General features: G+C 38.7%; 1 protein-coding gene across 3 annotated transcripts in view; it reads right to left on the minus strand.

The window, feature by feature from the left end:
• The window catches only part of EXOC6B (exocyst complex component 6B), a 611,818-nt gene extending 590,638 nt beyond the window's left edge, over nucleotides 1-21,180 (minus strand). For all 3 annotated transcript variants that reach the window (XM_030310833.1, XM_030310832.1, XM_030310837.1), the window contains exon 1: nucleotides 20,953-21,180. In XM_030310833.1, coding sequence (XP_030166693.1) covers nucleotides 20,953-21,065 — 113 coding nt within the window. In that variant the 5' untranslated portion in view covers nucleotides 21,066-21,180. The remainder of the gene's footprint in view (nucleotides 1-20,952) is intronic.
• Nucleotides 21,181-22,577: the final 1,397 nt, after the last annotated feature.

The raw sequence follows: 22,577 nt of genomic DNA on the forward strand, positions 1-22,577 counted from the left end.
CACAGTTCATGAGTTAGAGCCCTGCATCAGGCTCTGTGCTGACAGCTCAGAGCCTGGAGCCTGCTTCAGATTCTCTGTCTCCCTCTCTCTCTGCCCCTCCCCAGCTTGCACTCTTTCTCTCTCTCTCTCTCTCTCTCTCGCTCTCTCTCTCTCTCTCTCTTTCTCTCTCTCTCAAAAATAAACAAACATTAAAATATTTTTTTTTTTAATTTGAAAGATGGGGGTGCCAGGGTGGTTTACCCAGTTGAGCCTCCAACTCTTGATTTGGACTCAGGTCATGATCCCAGGGTTATGGGATCAAGCTCCACGTCGATCCACACTAAACGTGGAGTCTACTTAAGATTCTCTCTCTCTCCCTCTGCCCCTCTCCCCTGCTCACACTCTCTCTCTAAAATATAATGAAAGAAAAGAAAAGAAAAGAAAAGAAAAGAAAAGAAAAGAAAAGAAAAGAAAACAAATAATGCATTTTTTAAAAAATCTGAGAGATGGAAAGAAAAAGGCAGATTGGCTTGGAACTTCAGGACCAAAGGAACAACACAAGGGTAAATTTCCTAGGTTTTCTTTTTGGCCTCATAACCCAGACTTCAAACTAAAGAGAGCAGCAATTCAGAAACACAAACAAGTGCAAACAAACAAACAAAAAAGTCTCAACAAAAGCCTGCTCTCTCTAGCCAAAAGGGGTAGCCTACAAAGACAGAAAATGTTCACAGTCACTGTTCTATTCCAGACAAACACCACAGAAAAGAACTATGGCCACACTCACACCAACACAGGCAGAGAGGCAGTCTAGGCTTGCACCTTTGCAAGGTGATTAAGAAAGCACTCAACATTCCAGTTAGGGTGTCAGAGAAGGCCAAGAAAGGAGCTGGGGCTTTCTTCATCACCAAATGTTTACAACCCTCTCTCCCACACCATGGTGTCAGCACAGACCATGTATGGAGCCAGAACTCCCATCTGCAAGTTATTAGCAGCACCTCTCAGGTGTCAACAGAGGCCAAGTGGGAAACATGGACATCCACCCCCACCTAGCAGTAGTGAAGCAGTAACCCACACATCCTCATGCCAGGGTAGTGTCAAAGAAAGCCAGATGAAAGAGTAGGTTTAAATGAGAGCCTGAAGGGGAGCCTGGGTGGCTCAGTCGGTTGAGCATCCGACTTCAGCTCAGGTCACGATCTCACGGTCCGTGAGTTCGAGCCCCGCGTCGGGCTCTGGGCTGATGGCTCAGAGCCTGGAGCCTGCTTCCGATTCTGTGTCTCCCTCTCTCTCTGCCTCTCCCCCGTTCATGCTCTGTCTCTGTCTCAAAAATAAATAAACGTTAAAAAAAAAATTGGGGGGCGCCTGGGTGGCTCAGTCGGTTAAGCGTCCGACTTCGGCTCAGGTCATGATCTCACAATCCGTGAGTTCAGGCCCCGCGTCGGGCTCTGCGCTGACAGCTCAGAGCCTGGAGCCTGCTTCAGATTCTGTGTCTCCCTCTGTCTCTGACCCTCCCCCATTCATGCTCTATCTCTCTCTGTCTCAAAAATAAATAAACATTAAAAAAAAATTTTTTTTAAATGAGAGCCTGAATCTCGTAACATAATATGAAAATGTACAGGTTTCAATGAAAAATCATTCTTTATACCAAGAACCAGGAAGTTGTCAAACTAATGAAAAAGGGCAGTCATTAGATGCCAACCGAGCTGACAGTGATGTTATAATTATCTGACAAAAATTTTAAAGCAGTCATAATAAAAATGTTTCAAAAAACAATTAGGAACACACTTGAAACACAAAGATTGAGAGCTTCAGCAAAAAAAAAAAAATAATAAATAATAATAATAATAATAATAATAATACCAAATGGAGAGTTTAGAACTGAAAAATACAACAACATAAATAAAAAAGAAAAAGAAAAAACCAACTCAGTGGATGGGCTCAAGAGCAGAGTGGATGGAACAGAGGAAAGAATCAGTGAACCAAAACACAGAACAGTAGAAATTATATTATCTGAACAACATGTGGGGGGAAAAAAAACTGAAAGAAATGAACAGAACCTCAGGGGCTGTTGGACTGTAACAAAAGATCTAACATCTGTGTCACCAGAGTCCCAGAAGGAGAATAGAAAGAAAGTGGGGCAATAAAGTACTTGAAGAAATAATGACTGAACAGTCCAAATTGGCAAGGGACATAAACCAACAGACTCAAGAAGGTCAGTGAATCCCAAACAGAATAAACCCAGAGAAGCCCATGCCAGTTTAAACACATCATAATTAAACTCCTGAAAACTGAAGACCAAGAAAAAATATTATAATTAGCCATAGAAAAATGATACCTTTCCTATAGAGGAAACACAACTTAAATGATAGCACATTCTCATCAGAAACCATGGAGGCCAGAAAAAACACACAACACTTGCTGAAATAAAAGAACTGTCAAACTAGTATCCTACACCCAGCAGATATATCCTTCAGGATATTCTAAAGGGGAAATCAAGACATTCTCTTGTGAAGGAAAGCTAAGCCATTCTCATGTAAAGAGAATTTGTTGCCAGCAGGCCTACTGCAAAAGAATGTCTATAGGAAATGCTCTAAACAGAAAGGAAATGATTAAAAAAAAAAAAAATCTTGGAACATCAGTAAAGAAAATATAAAACAGTAAACAAAAATATGAGTAAAAACAATAGGCTTTACTTCTGTTAACTTTTCTAAATTAGGTTTCCTGCTTGAAGCAAATTTAAAAACTGATGGGTCTAAATGTTTACAGAGGAAATGTTTAAGAGAAGTATAAATAAAGAAAGACAAAGGGACATAAAAGGGAGGTAAGATTTCTATACTTCACTTAAACTAGTAACACAATGTCACTAGTAAATTGTGATAAATTACGAATCAATAATGTCATCACCTAGAGAAGCCACCAAAAAAAAACTACAAAACTACAAAAAGGTACACTCAAAAACACTACTGATAAATCAAAATGGAATTCTATAAAAATATTCAAGTAACTCAAAGGAAGACATGAAAAACAGAAACAAAAAAGGAGAGAACAGAAAACAACAAAACATTAAAGCCTTACCATATCAGTAATACATAAAATGTAAATGTTCTAAATGTGCCAGACAGAGACTGATAGAGTGAATTAAAAAACATAACACAACTATACACTATCAATAAGAAATTCACTTCAAATATAATGATAGAAGTAGGTTAAAAGTTAAAGGACGAAAAATAATACATCGTCCAAATATTGGGGCACCTGGGTGGCTCAGTCAAGTTAAGCATCTGCTTTCGGCTCAGGTCATGATCTCACGGTTCCTGGATTCAAGCACCACGTCAGGCTCTGTGCTGACAGCTCAGAGCCTAGAGCCTGCTTCAGTTTCTGTGTGTGTGTGTCTCTCTCTCTCGCGCTCTCTCTCTCTCTCTCCCTGCCCCTCCCCCTCTTGCCGCGCATGAGCATGCACGCACGCACTCTCTCTCTTTCTCTCTCGAAAATAAATAAAAACTTAAAAAATTTTTCTTTAAAAAGACTGATTTAAATAAAAACAAACATTAATTTTAACTAAATTATCATTAGATAAAGTAGACTTCATAGCTAAGAAAATTATCAGGGACAGAGAAGACCATTATATAATGAAATGCTGAATCCACTAAGAAGATATAGCAATCCTAAGTGTGTATGTACCATACAACAGAGCTGCTAAATATGTGAGGGAAAAAATGACATATTTCAAAGGAGAAATAGACAATTCCACAATTATACTTAGAGACTTCAACATCACTCTCAACAACTGACAGAAACAGATGATCACCAAAGATATACAACATAACAACACCACCAACCAATGGGATCTAATCAACATTTGTAAAACACTCTAACAGCAGCAGAATGCACATTCTCTTAAAGTATACACAGAATATATACCAAGAAAAACCATACTGTGGGCCATAAAACAAACTCAACAAATTCAAAAGAACTGAAATCAAACATAGTATGTTCTCCAACCAAAATGGAATCAACCTAGAAATCAATAATGAGATAACAAGAAATGTTCAAACCCTTGGAAAGAAAACAACACGCTTCTAAATAATTCATAGGTCAAATAGGAAGTCTAAAGAGTAATTGAAAAACACACTAAACTGGGGCACCTGGGTAGCTCAGTTGGTTTAGTGTCCAACTTCATCTCAGGTCATGATCTCAGGGTTCATGGGTTCGAGACCCACATCGGGCTACATGCTGACAGTGTAGAGCCTGCCTGGGATTCACTCTCTCCCTCTTTCTCTGCCCCTCGCCCACTCTCTCAAAAAATAAACTTAAAAAAAAAAAAAAGAAAAATACGCTAACCTGAATGAAAATTAAAATACAATATATCAAAATTTACAGGACACAGGTAATGCTGAGAGGGAAATTCACAGCTCCTATGCCTCAAGAACCTAAAGAGCAAAAATAAATATAAGACAAGCAGCAGGAAGGATGGGCGCCTGCATGGCTCAGTCAATTAAGCATCTGACTCTTGATTTCAGCTAGAGTCATGACATCAGGGTTGGTGAATTCAAGCCCCGCATCGGGCTCTGTGCTGACAGCATGGAGCCTGCTTTGGATTCTGTGTCCCTCTCCCCTTCGTGTTCTCTCCCTTTCAAAAATAAACACATAAACATTAAAAAAAAGAAAAAAAAAAAAAAGACAAGCACTAGGAAAGAAATAATAAAAACAAAGGTAGATATCAATAAAATTAAAAACAGAAAAATAGAAAAAAAAAATCAATGAAAAAATTCTGGTTCTTTGAAAAGACACAAAGATCAACACAAAAAAAGAGAACCTAGAAAAAGACCCATACCAATATACCTGAGAAATTTTTGACAAAGGTGCAAAAGCAGCCTGGTAGGGGAAAAACAGCCTTTTCAACAAATAGTTCTAACCTTTCAATAAATGATACTAGAACAACTGGACATCCATAGGCAAAAATAAAAACAAAAATCTTTGAGGTAAATCTCACTCCTTATACAAAAAATTACAAAATTACAAAAATTAACTCAAAATGGATCACAGACTGTACATTTTAGTAAAACTATTAAACTTTTAGGGGAAAAAACAAACAGATCTAGGGCTATGCAAAGAGTGGTTATAATTGACACCAAAAGCATGATCCATACAAGGAAAAACTGATAAATTAGACTTCATCAAAATTAAAAACTTCTGATCTGCAAAAGACCCTATTAAGAGGGTGATAAGACAAGCTACAGAGTGGAATAAACTGCCTGCAAACCACATACCCAACAAAAGACTAGTATCTCAAGAATTCTCAAAACTCAACATTAAAAAAAATACCTAGGGGCGCCTGGGTGGCTCGGGCGATTAAATGTCCAACTTTCGGTTCAGGTCATGATCAAGCCTTCTGTGAGTTCGGGCCCCCCGTCAGGCTCTGTGCTGACAGCTCAAAGCCTGGAGCCTGCTTCAGATTCTGTGTCTCCCTGTCTCTCTGCCCCTCCCCCACTCACGCTCTGTCTCCCTCTGTCTCTCAACAATGAATAAACGCTTAAAAGTTTTGTAAATAATAAAAAAAATAAAAAATAAAAAAAATACCTAATTCGAAGATGGGCGAAAGAAATGAAGAAGCAGTTCAACAAAGTAGATATACACATGGCAAACAGGCATATGAAAAGATGTTCAACATAATTAGCAATTAGGGAAATGCAAATTAAAAGCACAATGAGATATTACTGTACACATTATCAGAATAGCTAAAATAAAGCAGTGACAATACCAAATGCAAGCAAGGATCTAAAGACACTCAAATCCTCACACTGCTAAGTGGGAATGTAAAATGGTGCAGGCACTTTGGAAAATAAGTTTCACAGTTCTTCAAAAAGTTAAACACAGAGTGACCATATGCTCCAACAATTCCAGAGCTAGGTATATACCCAAAGGAAATGAAAACCTATGTGCACACAAAAACCTTTACACAATTGTTTGTAACAGCTTTACTTTTAATAGTCAAAAACTAGAAACCACCCAGATCTTCTTCACTGGGTGAATGACTAAACAAACTGTGGGACAGCTATACTATGGAATACCCCCCAGCAATAAAAAAGAACACACTACAGATACACCAGCTTGGATGAATCTCCAGGGAATTAACGCTGCGTGAGAAGCACCAGTTCCAAAAAGTTATATACTATATGATTTCATTTATATAGCATTCTTGAAATGACAAAATTATAAAAATGGAGGACAGATTAGTGATTGTCCGGGGCTAAAGAGGGGATGGAGACAGAAAGTGGTTGTGTCTGTAAAAAAGGCAATGTGAGGGCTCTATAGTGATGGAAGTATTCTAAAACTTGACCTTGAAGACACAATATCAACATCTTGGTCATGATATAGTTAGTGTACTACAGTTTTGCCAGATGTTACCACTGCAGGAAACTGGGTAAAGGTACAAGGGATCTGTGTATTATTTCTAATGACTACATGTGAATCTACATTATCTCAAAATTAAAAGTTTAATTTTTAAAAAAGCTAATAATATATATAGTCACATCCACATCTACCATTTAAAATGCTTCTAATAGGGGCACCTGGGTGGCTCAGTCAGTTAAGCATCTGACTTTGGCTCAGGTCATTACCTTGCAGTTCTTCAGTTCAAGCCCCACGTTGGGCTCTGCACTCACAGCCTGGAGCCTGCTTGGGATTCTGTGTCTCCCTGTCTCTCTCTGACCCACCCCCACTCACGCTCTGGCTCTGTCTCTCTCTCTCTCTCTCAAATATAAATAAACACTAAAAATAAATAAAATAAAATGCTTCTAATAACCTATTTTTCTTTAGATTTCTTTTTTTTTTTAATTTTTTTTTTTTTTTTTTTCAACATTTATTTATTTTTGGGACAGAGAGAGACAGAGCATGAACGGGGAAGGGGCAGAGAGAGAGGGAGACACAGAATCGGAAACAGGCTCCAGGCTCTGAGCCATCAGCCCAGAGCCTGACGCGGGGCTCGAACTCACGGACCGCGAGATCGTGACCTGGCTGAAGTCGGACGCTTAACCGACTGCGCCACCCAGGCGCCCCTAGATTTCAAGAGTTCTTCTCATTTCATTTTCCTCTTACTTTTGCTACTCTAATGCCAAAAGACCTTCATTGTACCCTTCTTCCTTTCACATGTCAAGAAATTCTTTTACCTCATCAAAAACAAATTGCTTAGCTAGCTCCCTATTTCTTTCTTTCCTTTTTTTTTGTTTTAATATGTTATGTCCTTCCCAAAATCAAACTCCATACTAAAAGTGTTTTATAACATAGATTCAGTCAAGCTCAGTATCTGCTGTTTTTATTTATTCATTTTGCTTGATAAGATCACATTTCATATCAATCCTTTTAGAGTTCTATTGTTTATTGGCACTAGAGCTATTCCAGTAAATGAAAGTTAGTTGCACTGTGACGATTCTTGCCTGCTTAGATGTTGCGCTGAATAATGTGTGTTTTCAAAGTTCTAAATTACAGGAAATAGAAGGGCGGTACAAAAACAAAAAAGCAAGCACAAATATGAGGAAAGAAACAAAAGTACAATTAGCAAAGAGAAAAACATAAGGAAGCAAGTTTCGAAAACAGAGATTGAGAACAATAGAAGCAAAGACACCTGGCTTGCACACACAAGATGTCAGTGCCCCACTAGACAACATCATGGTGCCAAAAGATGTGCTTTCATCACAGAGTTTGTCATGTTCCAGTATATAAAAGCACAATCAAATTAAAAGCCTGTGCTACTCCGCAGCTTTTTAATCAAAAACAAATATAGCAAAAGAGCCTGTATTTTAATCCAAATCATCATTTTTGGCAAATGGTCTTTATCATTTATCTAACATACAACAGAACATTTATCTAGCATACTAAACACTGGAAGCATCTAAATACTCAAAAAATGATAGGACTGCTCTAAAAATAATTTTCATTATTGTCATTGTTTTTACTTTACTTTTGTTTTTATCTATTGATCAATCTGATTATCAAACCACAGTAGTGACTGAACGTAATTTCACTACAGTGCAAGGTATATGTTAACGTGATTATCCTCAAGACTGTGAACAGCAGGCAAGTATTTTAACAGAGTTCCAAGCCACATGTATCATCAAAAATCACATTAAGGTAATCTAGTTGGTTGCACTGTGAGAATTCTTATTAACCTGGATATTTCACTGGGTAATGCATGTTTTAAAGTTCTAAATTACAGTTATACAAATACATACTACATGCTTAAATATCTTTTTTATCAATCATTGTGCTCTTGGAGTTACATATCTCAATTTTTTTTAATTTATAAATCTAGAACGGTAGGTTCCATACATTCTAGGTAAATAGCCTCCTTAATAATGCATACATTTTCCAGACAGTATATTCCAAATTATATAGCTTAAGGCAAACATCTATGGTTACTTTATTCATTGGTAATTTTTTAAATAGCCAAAGCAGGTTGGTTATTTTTAGCATCAAATTTAAGATTGTTCTAAATAAAATCATCATGGACTTAGGGCGCCTGGGTGGCTCAGTCAGTTAAGTGTCCGACTCTTGATTTCAGCTCAGTCATGATCCCAGAGGCGTGGGATTGCGCCCTGCATCAGGCTCCACACTGACAGTGCAGAGGCTGCTTGGGATTGTCTCTCTCTCCCTCTCTCTCTGCCCTTCCTCCGCTCTCATCTGTGCGTGCATGTGCACGCTCTCTCTCTCTCTGTCTCTCTCTCTCTCAAAATAAATAAACTTAAGGGGCATGTGGGTGGCTCAGTCAGTTAAGTGTCTGACTTCAGCTCAGGTCATGAACTCAAGGCTCGTGAATTCAAGCCCTGTGTCGGGCTATGTGCTGACAGCTCAGAGCCTGGAGCCTGCTTCAAATTCTGTGTCTTCCTCTCTCTATGCCCCTCACCCACTCGCACTCTGTCTCTCAAAAATAAATAAACATTAAAAAAAATTTTTTTAATTAAAATCATTAATTTTTTTAAAAGTAGCATGTAAAAAATCATTGTGGATTTAACAGCATTTATTTCAGTGCTAGAAAACATCCTAAATTATTTCTAAGGAAGAATCTTAGCCCTATCATAGGATACTCTCACTCTACTTCTTCTGTAGGAATAAGGGGGCTTACGTCAGCCTCTTCAACTTTTATAAAAAGGTACTGATCCAACCTCCAGCTGCTTTATTTACATTTATTTATTTGCTTGTTTGTTTGTTTGAAGTAGGCTTCATGCCCAACACAGAGCCCAATGCAGGGCTTGAACTCACGACCCTGAGTTCAAGACCTGAGCTGAGATCAAGAGTCAGATCCTTAACCGACTGAGCCACCCAGGCACCCCTCGTTTATTTACTTCTAAAGCATATATAGCTCTGTACTTAATATAGGCAAGTGATTATTCAGAAAAATGGGCAAAAAAAAAAAAAATACATAACTTTGTACTTACTGATACTCTTTAATTATCAAAAAACTTGACTATTAAAAATAGTATTTATGAAGAATTAACCAACATACATGCAATGCATATACTCTTCCATATCAGAAATCATGGAAACTGGATACATATGCATCTTACTAAGGAAAGGGAGATAGAGCTCATAACTTTCTCAAAGTGATCAATGATCAAAAAATAAAAGTGGGGGGGCTGGATAATGCACTTTCAACTTCCACTATAGATATTAAAACTCTGTGCCTTTATTAAGCCAAGACGAGCAGTGAACTGAATTCTTTTGGCTCCCTGCAGATCTGCCTTTACTAAATTGTATTTTGGTTATGCCATATGCTTTCACTAAAGGACAATATAAGAAACAGCCTGTCACATATTGCTGCATTTACTATATGGATATTAAAGTTACATTATACAGGGCCTTCTTTGTGAGGACATATGGGAGAAACAGTTCTCTGGTCTTACTCAGAACCAAGAATAGCTGTGCTTCTCCTTAAGTAACTACTTTTTAATTTTACAACACCATAACTCAAATAACAGCGCATGTCTCTTTTTTGCACTAGTTGCTGGAAAGCCCAGAGCCAAAGTGATGGCCTACCTCCTTTACAAAATGTATAGGCCTTCAAATAGGAATCTTTTTTTTTTTAATGTTTATTTATTTTTCAGAGACAGAAAGAGACAGCATGAGCAGGGGAGGGGCAGAGACAGAGGGAGACACAGAATCTGAAGCAGGCTCCAGGCTCTGAGCTGTCAGCACAGAGCCTGATGTGGGGCTCAAACTCACGGACTGTGAGATCATGTCCTGAGCCGAAGTTGGATGCTTAACCGACTGGGCCACCCAGGCGCCCCCAAATAGGAATCTTTTAATTGCTCTCACTCTTGACTTCATAGTCTTCTTCCTACCTTTGTTTTTGTCTTACCCAATTTCCTCACCACATCTATTATATGTACTTTGTAAATCACGTACATTTTTAGAAACTGTCTAATTCCTTTCTAGAACAAGTCAAGGAGAGAATCAGAAAAAAAGAGAGATAAAGAATAGTCGATTGTTGGGGCGCCTGGGTGGCGCAGTCGGTTAAGCGTCCGACTTTAGCCAGGTCACGATCTCGCGGTCCGTGAGTTCGAGCCCCGCGTCAGGCTCTGGGCTGATGGCTCGGAGCCTGGAGCCTGTTTCCGATTCTGTGTCTCCCTCTCTCTCTGCCCCTCCCCCGTTCATGCTCTGTCTCTCTCTGTCCCAAAAATAAATAAACGTTGAAAAAAAAAATTAAAAAAAAAAGAATAGTCGATTGTCAATTAACCAGAATAAAAGATGACTAGTCAGATGTGACAGAAATAGTATTAAGTTACCTACAATTTAAGGGAAAGCATTTACCATTCTGCAGACATCTAGAAATGTAAAATATAATATAAATTTATAGATACACACCACAAATCTTTTTTTTTAAATAGCCAAAGTATTAAAATATTTCATTAATGTTGTCACTGAACTCTCCTTCACTTGAAGACTGGAACAAAGTCCATGCAATATGGTCAGACTTCAAGCAAACTGTCATCTTTGTTTTCCAAATACTTCAGCAAATACTACTGCATCACAAAAATGGCTTTACTCTTCTTTCCCACAGCCATAGCACGAATCTCTAAGAAATAACCTATTAATCACCTCAGGTCTCAAGTGTTTAAGCTCAGCTCTGCATGAACTCAGTTTTTATTTTTACTAAGTCTTTCCGTCCCACCCCTGCCTTTTCTGCTATTTCCTCCAAGCAAATTTACATTGTCATCATTGCTCAGCATCTCAATCCCGATTCACACATTTCATAGATCAGCCAGTCACTGATTTTATTTATTCAAGTTGCCTTCATCAGAAAGCTTCACTAAGGCACATAATTAAAACAATTGTTGTATCATTGGCAAATGCTACAAATTACCAACTTCAATGACAAAGAATCAGAAAATCTTTGCTTCCTTCAATGACCTAATATTCATATATATTATATTCCAAATTAAAACTATGTCATAGATGTCATCTAAATTTCTAAACTGCTTCCAAAACCATACTAAATAATTGCCCTTATCAATTACTTTTTGCAATAAATTCATACACTAGTTGTGTTGATGCTGGAAATTATGTAAACATGTGAAGAGATGCATCATACTTTAAGGTAAATAATTTATTAAAACATTGACAACTTCTGATTTGCTAAGAATTTTATTTGTATATAAAGCGGCCTTATCTAATAATGTTACTGCATTTCCCCCAAAATCTTCTGATTTCAAATTGTCAGTCTCCTGATAGAAGATTTTTTTTACTCTTTCAAAATGTCTGCTTATTCATATACCTTTATGACTTAAAATAATGAAAAGGCAAGTTTGAAGCTTTCACTCCTTAAAAAACAATGGTTTCTTTGTTTTAGTAACCAAAACTCATTGCATTTTGTATACTCCTGCTGTATTTAAGCAAAGCATAACAATGAAAGGTTCTTTACTGATGCTCTTAAGTCAAAGAAAAATGCCAACTTTATAGAAAAATAAGCAAAGGAGACAGACAATACACACACACACACACACACACACAAAGATATACAAAAAGCCTTTTAAACATATGAAGAGATGTTCAGCCTCACTCACAATAAACTACAAATGATAACTACACAGAAATACCATTTATCATTTATTACATTGGCGAAAAATCAAGTCGAATGCACACTTTGTTGAAAAAACTATGGAGAAATGAGTAATATCATAGAATACTAGAGGGAGAACAAAATGATCCAACCTCTAAAAAGTATAACACCTACCAAATTACATACATACTCATCAGTCTACCCAACAATCATTCTTCTGGGAATTTACCCTATAGATAAAGTATGAAAAGTACAGTAAGAAATGACCAATGTTCAAGGTTAATGATTGCTGCATTATTTTGTCTAGCAAAAGACTAGAAATGACCCAACTAAACAGAAATAGGAGACTGGCTGAATAAACCACAGTATATTCACATGATGGAATACTATGTAGCTGTAACAAAAAAAATTAGGAAAATCTCTGCATATGGGTATGGATACACCATCTGATGAGTAAAAAAACAAGCTGCAGAACTGTATATATAGTGCACTACTTATTGCATAAAAGGGGGAAAAATAAAATTATAAATGCTTAGTTTTGCATTAAAAACACAATGAAAGTGGGGCGCCTAGGTGGCTCAGTCGGTTGAGCGTTTGACTTAGGCTCAGAGCCTGGAGCCTGCTTCAGATACTGTCTCACTGTCTCTCTCTCTCTCTCAAAAATAAACAAACATGAAAAGGATAAACAACAAACTAGTAAAATAAGGAAACAGAGGGAATGGGAGAAAAGATATATTTATTAGGTCCATGATTCTTATCCTTTTCTTTCCATTTTTTGAATAAAATATTTCAAACCCGGACAAATAAGGATAATTCATCTATTTGTATTTTATCTCCAAAGTTGTATCTCCAGGAGATCAGTTTCATCAGCATTATATATGAGATCTGACAACTAATAAACTCTTGATATTCAATAAAGGAATGGCTGACAAAGACTATCCTCCCATTTATATTCTCTCTCTGATTACTAATGTTGTGTAGTTTGAATCTAATTAATCAGGTAACACATCAGAATAACCTTCCCCTTGAAGAACTTCAATGAAAATTTTTGTTTATTTAGCCCAAATAAAATCAGACACAGAGTCCATTGCTAACTGAACCAAATCACTATTGTCTTATCAGCTATAAGAGGGCTTTTTTAGTTTTTCGTTTTTCTAATTTGCTTAACAATTCAATGACATTATTAAAATAAAACCTAACTTCTCTTTATGAAACCACAAAAACTCATTCTCCTATTCCGTATGGTAATGAAATTTATTTAATGCCACCCATCCCCTTTCTCCCATATGTATAATTCTAATCCTAATCTCTCTCTCAAAAATAAATAACATTTTTAAAAATTTTAATTATATGTACTTCCAAAAAATAAATACATCTCATAAATTGAAGTTTTCCAGATTTTCAGCAGTTTTGTTTTCTCTCAAAAGGCTAGACACGTTTTTTAAGACAGTTAATCCACAAATCAGTTCATCAACCCTGGATAATTAACAGTTTGTGGTACAATTCTTGTATCCTATTCTTTCAATAAATATTTATTGAGCACCAACTATATGAGCACCCTTTTAGATTCCCAGGATACAGCAGCAAACAAAAGAAAATCTCTCCCCTCCTGGAAAATAAATTCTAGTGGAGAAGCCTATGTGTCAGGCAGTAGTTTAAGTGCTATGAAGAAAAAGTTCCTCTCCTTCTAGTCCCTGTATCAATAAATGGCAACCACCATTCACCCAGTTACTTAAGCAAGAGCCTTGGAATCATCCTTAATTCTTCTCTTCTTTAACACCCAAAATTAATCCAACATTTTGGCTCTACTTTCAAGATATATTTTAAATCCACCTACTTCTCATCACCTTCTCCCCAACACCTTATTGCATGCCACAGCCACCTCCTGCCTGTTATTACTGCAAATACCCCTTGACTGATTTCTGTTTCCTCTCTTACTCCATCTCCACACAGCATCCAGAATGTTCCTTGTTTAACCTAATTCAGAGCATGTCACTCTGCCGCTCAAAACTCTCCTATACCTTAGTCTACATGATCTGGACCCTGACTAACCTCCTACCATCACCTCCCCCCATTACGCTTCTCCTGAGAGCTTTCACACAACTGTGCCCTCCATCTGAAAAAGACTTCTCCTGGAGAGCCACATGGCTTGCTCCTTCACTCTATTCAAAGCTTTGCCACAGTAACTTTTTCTAAACACCTAATTGAAAACAATACCCCATCATGTGAAACACTAATCACTAAATAGCATTACTTTATGCATCTGTTTGTTTGTTTATTCTTGTGAGTGCTCCACTAGAATGTAAGGTCCATAAGGGCAGGAACTCATTGGATTTGTTCTCTGCTGTACCCCAGAGGTGGTAAGAATATCCAGTGCATAAATGTTGCTCAATTAATATTTGTTGAATGATAAATTCATGAATAAAGCCACTAAAACAATATAGCTATATAATGTATAACAATGCACGAAACTGTATATAACCTATTAACTGGAAAACCAAGATAAAACATGATGGTACTCTTCTAATACCTAATGTAATAAAATATATATGGAAAAAGCCAAAAAGAAATATGCAAATCTAAGAGTTTAGACAGGGTGGTAGGATTAAGTTTTTACTGTCTGTTTCTTATTTTTAAAAATCATATTACATTTTGGGGCGCCTGGGTGGCTCAGTCGGTTGAGCGTCCGACTTCGGCTCAGGCCATGATCTCGCGGTCTGTGGGTTCAAGACCCACATGGGGCTCTGTGCTGACAGCTCAGAGCCTGGAGCCTGCCTCAGGTTCTGTCTCCCTCTCTCTGCCCTCCCCCACTCATGCTCTGTCTCTCTCTCCCTGTCAAAAATAAACTTTGGGGAAAAAAAAATCATATTACATTTTTAAAAAATAAGAAATAAAAATCACATTACATTTATAATTGAAATATAAAAATATTACTTTTAAAAGGGAGCTATTACTAAAAAATAAGCAATCAGCAATGAGAGATCATTTCTTTCTCCTCATTGACGGTCAAGGAGGGAGTATATCAGAATCACCTGAGGGGCTTTTATAACTTTGTTTCCTGTCTTTTCCTCCATTCTCCACTCCATCCCAAAATAATTATTTTGATAGGTCTGATTGATTATTGGTGAATATTATATCCCTCAAATAGGTGAGTGCAAGCAAAAAAAAAAAAAAAAAAAAAAGACCAGGAGCCACTAAACTAACATAACTCCCAAAATAGACTTAAGACCACATAGCAAACTCAAAGGTAACAGGCAGAAGATGACTCATATTATGTGAGTGAACTACTACATGGCAGGTACCATGAAAAATGCTTTATCTCATTTTTTTTTTTTAAATACTGTCCCTGCTTGGGGCGCCTGGGTGGCGCAGTCGGTTAAGCGTCCGACTTCAGCCAGGTCGCGATCTCGCGGTCCGTGAGTTCGAGCCCCGCGTCGGGCTCTGGGCTGATGGCTCAGAGCCTGGAGCCTGTTTCCGATTCTGTGTCTCCCTCTCTCTCTGCCCCTCCCCCGTTCATGCTCTGTCTCTCTCTGTCCCAAAAATAAATAAACGTTGAAAAAAAAAAATTTAAAAAAATAAATAAATAAATAAATAAATAAATAAATAAATACTGTCCCTGCAATGTACATGGTATCATCTCCATTTTAACAGAAGAGAAAAATGTGCCCACTTGGGTGGTAAGTTGCTTATAAAAATAATTAACTGCTTACAGAGGTCCACGCATGTGCCAATAATGATAACACATCATGAACCAAAGATTATGATTAGCTGGTTTTTGTACAACTTAGATAATGGGGGAGGGCAGACAATGGAAAACAAAGCCATGTGGCCAAAGGCACAGAAGTAGCAAATGAGGAAAACAGGTCCCCATATTTAATTATCAAATGACTTTAAGCAAAACAGTTTTTGAAAACATCACCCAATTTGTTTCCTGTAAGAACCGAATTTACAACTTAGTTAAATAAGCAAGATTAAAAAAAAAATTGTTCCTAGACCAATAGTATAGATTTCTAACAAAGCAACAGTCTAGAAGGAAAGCACAAGAAAAAAATAAAAAATAGATACACTGGACTACAAAGTAATTTTTTAAGCTTATTTATTTATTTTCAGAGAGAGAGCATGAGGGAGAGAGGGGCAGAAAAAGAGGGAAAGAGAAAGAATCCCAAGCAGGCACCACACTATCAGCATGGAGTCTGAGGCAGGGCTCAAACCCCAAACCGTGAGATCATGACCGGGGCCAAAATCAAGAGTCAGATGCTTAACCAACTAAGCTACCCATGTGCCCCTGGACTACATAAAAATTTAACTTCTGTGCAGCAAATGATACCATCAAGAAAATGAAAAGACAACTCACAGAATGTAAGAAAATATTTGCAAATCATATATCTGGTAAGAGATTTATATCTAGAATATAAACGAACTCCTAGAATTCAACAATAGAAAGACAAACCAATTAAAAACTGAGTATGAGTAAAGGATCTGAATAGACTTTTCTCCAAAGAAGATACAAACAAATGACTAATAAGCACATGAAAAGATTAGCCATTAGGGAAATGCAAATCAAAACTACAGTGAATTGCAGCTTCAAACCCACTAGGATCCTAACATAAAAAAAAAAAATCATAACAAGTGCCGACAAGAATGTGGAGAAACTGGAACCCTCATGAATTGCTGGTGGGAATGTAAAATGGTGCTGACATTTTGGAAAAGAGCTTGGCAGTTCCTCAAAATGTTAAACACGGAGCATCATATGACCCAGAAATTCTACTCCTAGGTATATGCCCAAGAGAAATAAAAACATATGTCCACACAAAAATTAGTACGCTTATGTTCATAGAAACATAGTTCTAACAGCCCCCAAAGGAAACCTAAATGACAATCAACTGAATAAATAAAATGTGGTATATCCATATAATACAATTCAGTATTGCTGAATACTACTCAGCAATAAACAGAAATGAAGTACCAATACAAGCTACCACATGAATGTGCCCTGAAAACTTGCTATGTCACCAAAAAAAAAAAAAAAAGAAAAGAAAAAGAAAGAAAAAAAGTGATGAAAATGTTCTAAAACTAAATTGTGGTAATGTTTATACAGTTCTGTGAATATACTAAAACCAGTGAAATATATATTTTAAATGGGTGAACTGTTTGGAATATTAATTATATCTCCATAGAGCTGTATTTTTACAGGCAGTATATTTCACTGTTAAATTTAAAAGCTTAAAAACAAAATCTTAAATAGCAGTTAAGACTGAATGTCGGGGCCCTGAGTGGCTCAGTCAGTTAAGCATCAACTTGATCTGAGCTCTAGTCTTGATCTCAGGGTCGCTGGCCATGAAGCCTACTTTAAAAAAAAAAAAAAAAAAAAGACTGAATGTTAATTGCTGGTATCCAAAGAGCAAATTTAGAAAATGACTTCTCCTGAATGTTATATGAAAGTGATATTATATGAAGTGATATGAAAGAAGACTAGAAATATAGAGATGGGATTTGAAATATGAAAATGTGGAGCTACTGTTCATGAGTGATTTCTGATCAATATTTTAGTATTAGCAGTACAGAGCAGGAATCAATATCATTTTAAAAGCAAGACAGGCCCTAATATCTTATGGGCCCCTTTCCTCATCTGCAAATTAGGACTTGCAGCTAATGAAATAATTTTTAAGATAAAGACAGAGAAGAAAGAGATGGCTGCTTTCCCAAAAGAATTTGCTGGGCAACAGCCTCTATATGTGCATATATGCTTGGGTCTTTCAGAATACAGTGAAAAAGGAGAGGCACTCTCCCTTATGGTATATAGAAATTGACTACCATTGGATTCACTGTTCAAGATTAAAATAAGGATAAATATAAAATGAAAAAGTCAAGCTACTCTAGCTTCGCAAACCAAAAGGAGTAAGATTGGAAGAATAATTTGGTATCACAGAAGGGAAAGAAAGTAAGTCATGATTCACAAGTAATAGTTGGCAAAGGAAAGAGTCTGGTTAGGCAATGTAGCTAAATGGATTTTTGTGAAGAGCAGGAACTGTAGGGATGGCTATAATCTTATACCTTATTATCTTATATCTGCTACCAATTCACTGTTATTGTCTGTTCCTTAGTTCCTCTTCAGTTACAAAACCTAATTCAGGAACAGCTAAGAATCTGGTGCTTTAGAAATACTACTTCAAAAGATGTAAGAAATAGAAAGGACTACGACGAGGGGAAGAGGCATATGAGATTAACAGTTGAGGGTAGAGTTCAGGAAGAGAGCCTACTGCCTTAAATATATTTAATGACTGCGATGGAAAAGGAGAGGAGGTAATAATGATGGAGGTGCATCCAGGGTAAGGCATGGGCTCTGAAACATCAAGTCTGTGCATGCTGCTGCCTGTAAATGGGATAAGGGGAAAAAATGAGATCATCCTCTATGAATATGGACAGGAACAATGTAGACTAAAGACAAAGACAGTGGGTATTAGTACTTGATTTACAGAATGTCAAGTGATTGAATGTTTGCGGATGATAGTAAGATTTAGGGTTATCTGCCAAAGACAGGATGAGGCCAAAAATGAAGAGCCCCTACTAATGATCCAGGGAGTCCGGAAAAGCAACTAAAACTGGTAGGCTAGTGCCTTAACTCTCAACCCCCCCCCCCTTTTTTTTTTAATGTTTTATTTATTTTTGAGAGAAAGAGAGAAAGAGCGTGAGCAGGGGAGGAGCAGAGAAAGAAGGAGACAGACTCTGAAGCAGTCTCTAGGCTCTGAGCCATCAGTACAGAGCCTGATGCGGGGCTCGAACCCACCAACCACGAGATCATGACTTAAGCCGGAGTCGGATGCCCAACCAACTGAGCCATCCAGGAGCCCCTCAAACCCTTTTTTTTTTTAAACCATGTCCCCTTTGGGCAAAAGATCCCTTCATCCACCTACCCCCACAAAACCCCACTTTCCAGTGGAAAAATAATTCACTAATAATAATAAAGCGAATTTTAGGGAGAAAAGGTAATGTATTTTAATCCTAATGCATATATCCTGAATCAATACACTAGAAAGTTACAGGCCAAAATTTGGCTGAACAAATATGCATTATGATTCAGTGGAGAATTAACATAATAAATCACAACAAACTATACTGACAACACTAAATTAAAGTCACTTATCATATAAACCAAGGACAGCAATTGAAAACCACAACCAACTCAAGACAATATTAATGGTGTTCTGATAAAGAAACCTTCTTTACAACTCTAGCAATCCCAGATGCTCCAGTGGGAACTTTGCTTGGCTCAGTAGCCAAATATGTTAGTTAAATACTGAAACAGCATCCTCAGTAACTCCAGTAACATTTTGTGTTATAAAAACCAAATATTAATAATCGATAGTAACACACTTAGAATACTGATAAGCAGTCTGCAGTTTTTATAAAAGTAAAGATAATGAAATAAGGATCATTCACCCTTAAGAGCTCAAGAAAATGGGAAAAGAAAGCAGTATGATGGTCATGATCCCAATGCAATGAAGGACAAAGGCAAACTACTAAAGATGGTCATGACCAGAGATGGCACAGAGAGAAGTAGGCTACCATTGTGCCCTGGAGAAGAAAGATGTGCAGGTGGAGATGAGGAGTAGAGTCTCCAGCCTGCCCCTCCTTCAAACACTCTTTCATGAGACAACTCTCCCTATGAAAAAAAAAAAACAAAACAAAACCAAAAAAACAACAAGCAGTGAGTAATAACTGCTTTGAAGGGAGAAGTAGTGCCCCAAGACTGTGCAAGGTGAGTAGAATTATCTGTCTACTGACTGTATGAAGATCAGGAGGTACAACAGGAAGGATGAAGATGAGTAAGTTCCAGGGCACTAGTAAACTGAGGGGAAAGGGAAAGGTGGTTGGAAATTGGATCTGGTGAATAATTAACAGGAAGTATAGATATACGATAATCACCAATTGAGACATAACAAAAAAGGTTAAGAATGCAGACCCTGGATCCAGAGAGCCTGAGTAGGAATCACTACTCCCCTACTTTATTTTCTCTGTGACCATGAGCAAGTCACTTAACCTCTCTGTGCCTCATCTGTAAAATGAGGATAATAACAGTACCTAATAGGATTGTTCTGCAGTTTGAATAAGTTTCACTTGTAAATTGCTGAATACAATTTCTTGCACTGTACATAGTAAGTGGTACCTAAGTTTTGTTAAATACACTAAGCTGAGGTAGGTGGAGTTTGTTTTGACATTTACAAATAGAATGGGGGTGAGAGGGCAAAGTAATGGTATGGGGGGGGGGGCAGAAGGGGTGACAACTTTTTCTCAGCGATGAGACTACCTTGAGGCTGCACCTTTGGAAGAGGTCGTCTTACTAACAGGGTTCAACAAGTACCCGCTACCCAGAGAGGGGAGCGGGTTGAGGGAAACTTCCTTCCAGGCCTAAGATTTTCAGAAACTCATTTCTGAGAAGTGGTTGTGATTTTATGGAGGCAAGAGTGTAATTTCCCATCATCAGACTGTGAGTGAATTTCTGTTTTGTCCGTAGAGCAGGACTTATGTCTAGGACAGGATGGGGTCTGAGTCGGAGAGGAAGGGTGATGTCCCCAGGGGGAAGATCTGCTAAAAGCCACCATCTGCCGGGCGCGCTCTAGTCGCCCAGCTCGGGGCCGGCCTCGGAGGCAGAACCAAGGCTGCCCCAGCCTGGAGGAAGGCAAGAGGAGCCTCCGGAGTAACTGGGCTGTGGGCGTCGGCGGTCGAGCAGGGACCCCATGTCGGGGCTGTGGAGGGAGACCCGCCTTGCCCAGGGTGGAGGTCGCTCGCCGAGATTCCCGAAACGGGGGGCTGGCGCTGGCCCTGCGGGCGGGCGGCCGGCCAAACACACAGCCCCGAAGGAGCCTGGCCCCCGTCCAGCCCGTACCCGCCCGTCGGTGGCCCCGGTCCCCGGGGGGTACCTGAGGGTGGGCCCGATGCAGGCCGTGTCGGTGCTCTCGATCTCTCGCAGGATCCGCTCGTGCTCCGCCGCTGTCTCCAGGCTCTCCGCCTCCGCCATCTTACCCCTCTCCATAGATTGGGGGCGCCAGGCAGTGCGTCCCCTCCTTCAGCCCAGCTCACCTTTCGTTCCCTCTCTCACCCTAGGCTCCAGAACCTCCCCGGCCTCCGGCTACCCGCAGGACGACCCCTCCCTCGGGCTCGGCACGCCCCCTTGCATCACCGCGTCCGCCGACGTCCCACGCAATGCCCGCTGGGACTTGTAGTTCACTAGGCAACGATCGCCTGAGCTCCGCTCATTTATTCTTTGAATCCACAAATACGTGTTGAAAGCCCCACTATAAGCCAGGAACAGTTAAAGATACCGCATGTGCAATGGTGATCAAGTTAGGAAATGACACTGATTCTACAGTTTCTTTAAGGCCCTTGCTACAAAGTGCACAAGGCTCTGGACACTCAAATAATAAAAGACAAAATGGGTTTCCGCAGGCAGCGATCTTACAAGCTTTAAAAGGGGGTGGGAGGGGGATTGGAGAATCCCCAAACTAAGATAAGATAGAATGTGGCTGTAAGCCAGTTAAGCTTACTCGTGTAAATCGAGTTCAGGGCTACTTCTGGCTGTGAAGGATTCATAGAAAGGTTGGGTCTGGTAGTTTAAAAGTTGTGACTAGAAGGTGTTAGGAGTGCCCAGAAAGCCAACAAAAGCTTCATATGCACTGGCGTGTAGAGAAGCAGTAGTAAAAGATGCGGTTGCAAATGCACCCTGAAGAGAAATACTGGGCTGAGAAATTGTGTACCTTACTCTGATGGTTACACTTGGTCAAACAACCAACTGCATCTGGAACACTTGTAAACTTTTTTTTTTTTTTAATACAGACTAAAGGTGTAAACCCTCTGAACATCCTGATCCAGGGATTTGCATTCCATAAATTACCCAGGTTAGAATTTTAAAATCATATTTATTGATCACTGCTTCAGTTTTTACGTAAGACAATGAATGAGAATCCACCGGAGGTTTTAAAGAAGAGTGACACAATCAGAACCTTGACGTTAGGAAACGTGATCAAGAGCAATTGTGCAACATGAGCAGAGACAAAACTTGGAGGGGCACCTGGGCGACTCAGTCAGTTAAGTGCCAGACTCCTGATTTGGGCTCAGGTCATGATCTCATGGCTGGTGGGATCCAGCCCGGTGTTAGACTCTGAGCTGACAGCACAGAGCCTGCTTGGGATTCTCTCCCCCTCCCCTTCTCTCTCTCTTTCTCTCTCTCTCAAATCAAATAAACTTAAAAAAAGATACATTTTAAAAAATAAAAAATAAAATTAAAAAAAATGGGAATGCAAGCTGGTGCAGCCCCTCTGGAAAACAGTATGGAGGTTCCTCAAAAAAATAAAAATAGAACTACCCTACGACCCAGCAATTACACTACTAGGCATTTATCCAAGGGATACAGGTGTGCTGTTTTGAAGGGACACTTGCACCCCAATGTTTATAGCAGCACTATTAACAACAGCCAAAATATGGAAAGAGCCCAAATGCCCATCGATGGATGAATGGATAAAGAAGATGTGGCACATATATACAATGG

Source organism: Lynx canadensis, chromosome A3, assembly GCF_007474595.2.
Source record: "Lynx canadensis isolate LIC74 chromosome A3, mLynCan4.pri.v2, whole genome shotgun sequence".
Taxonomy (NCBI): Eukaryota; Metazoa; Chordata; class Mammalia; order Carnivora; family Felidae; genus Lynx; species Lynx canadensis.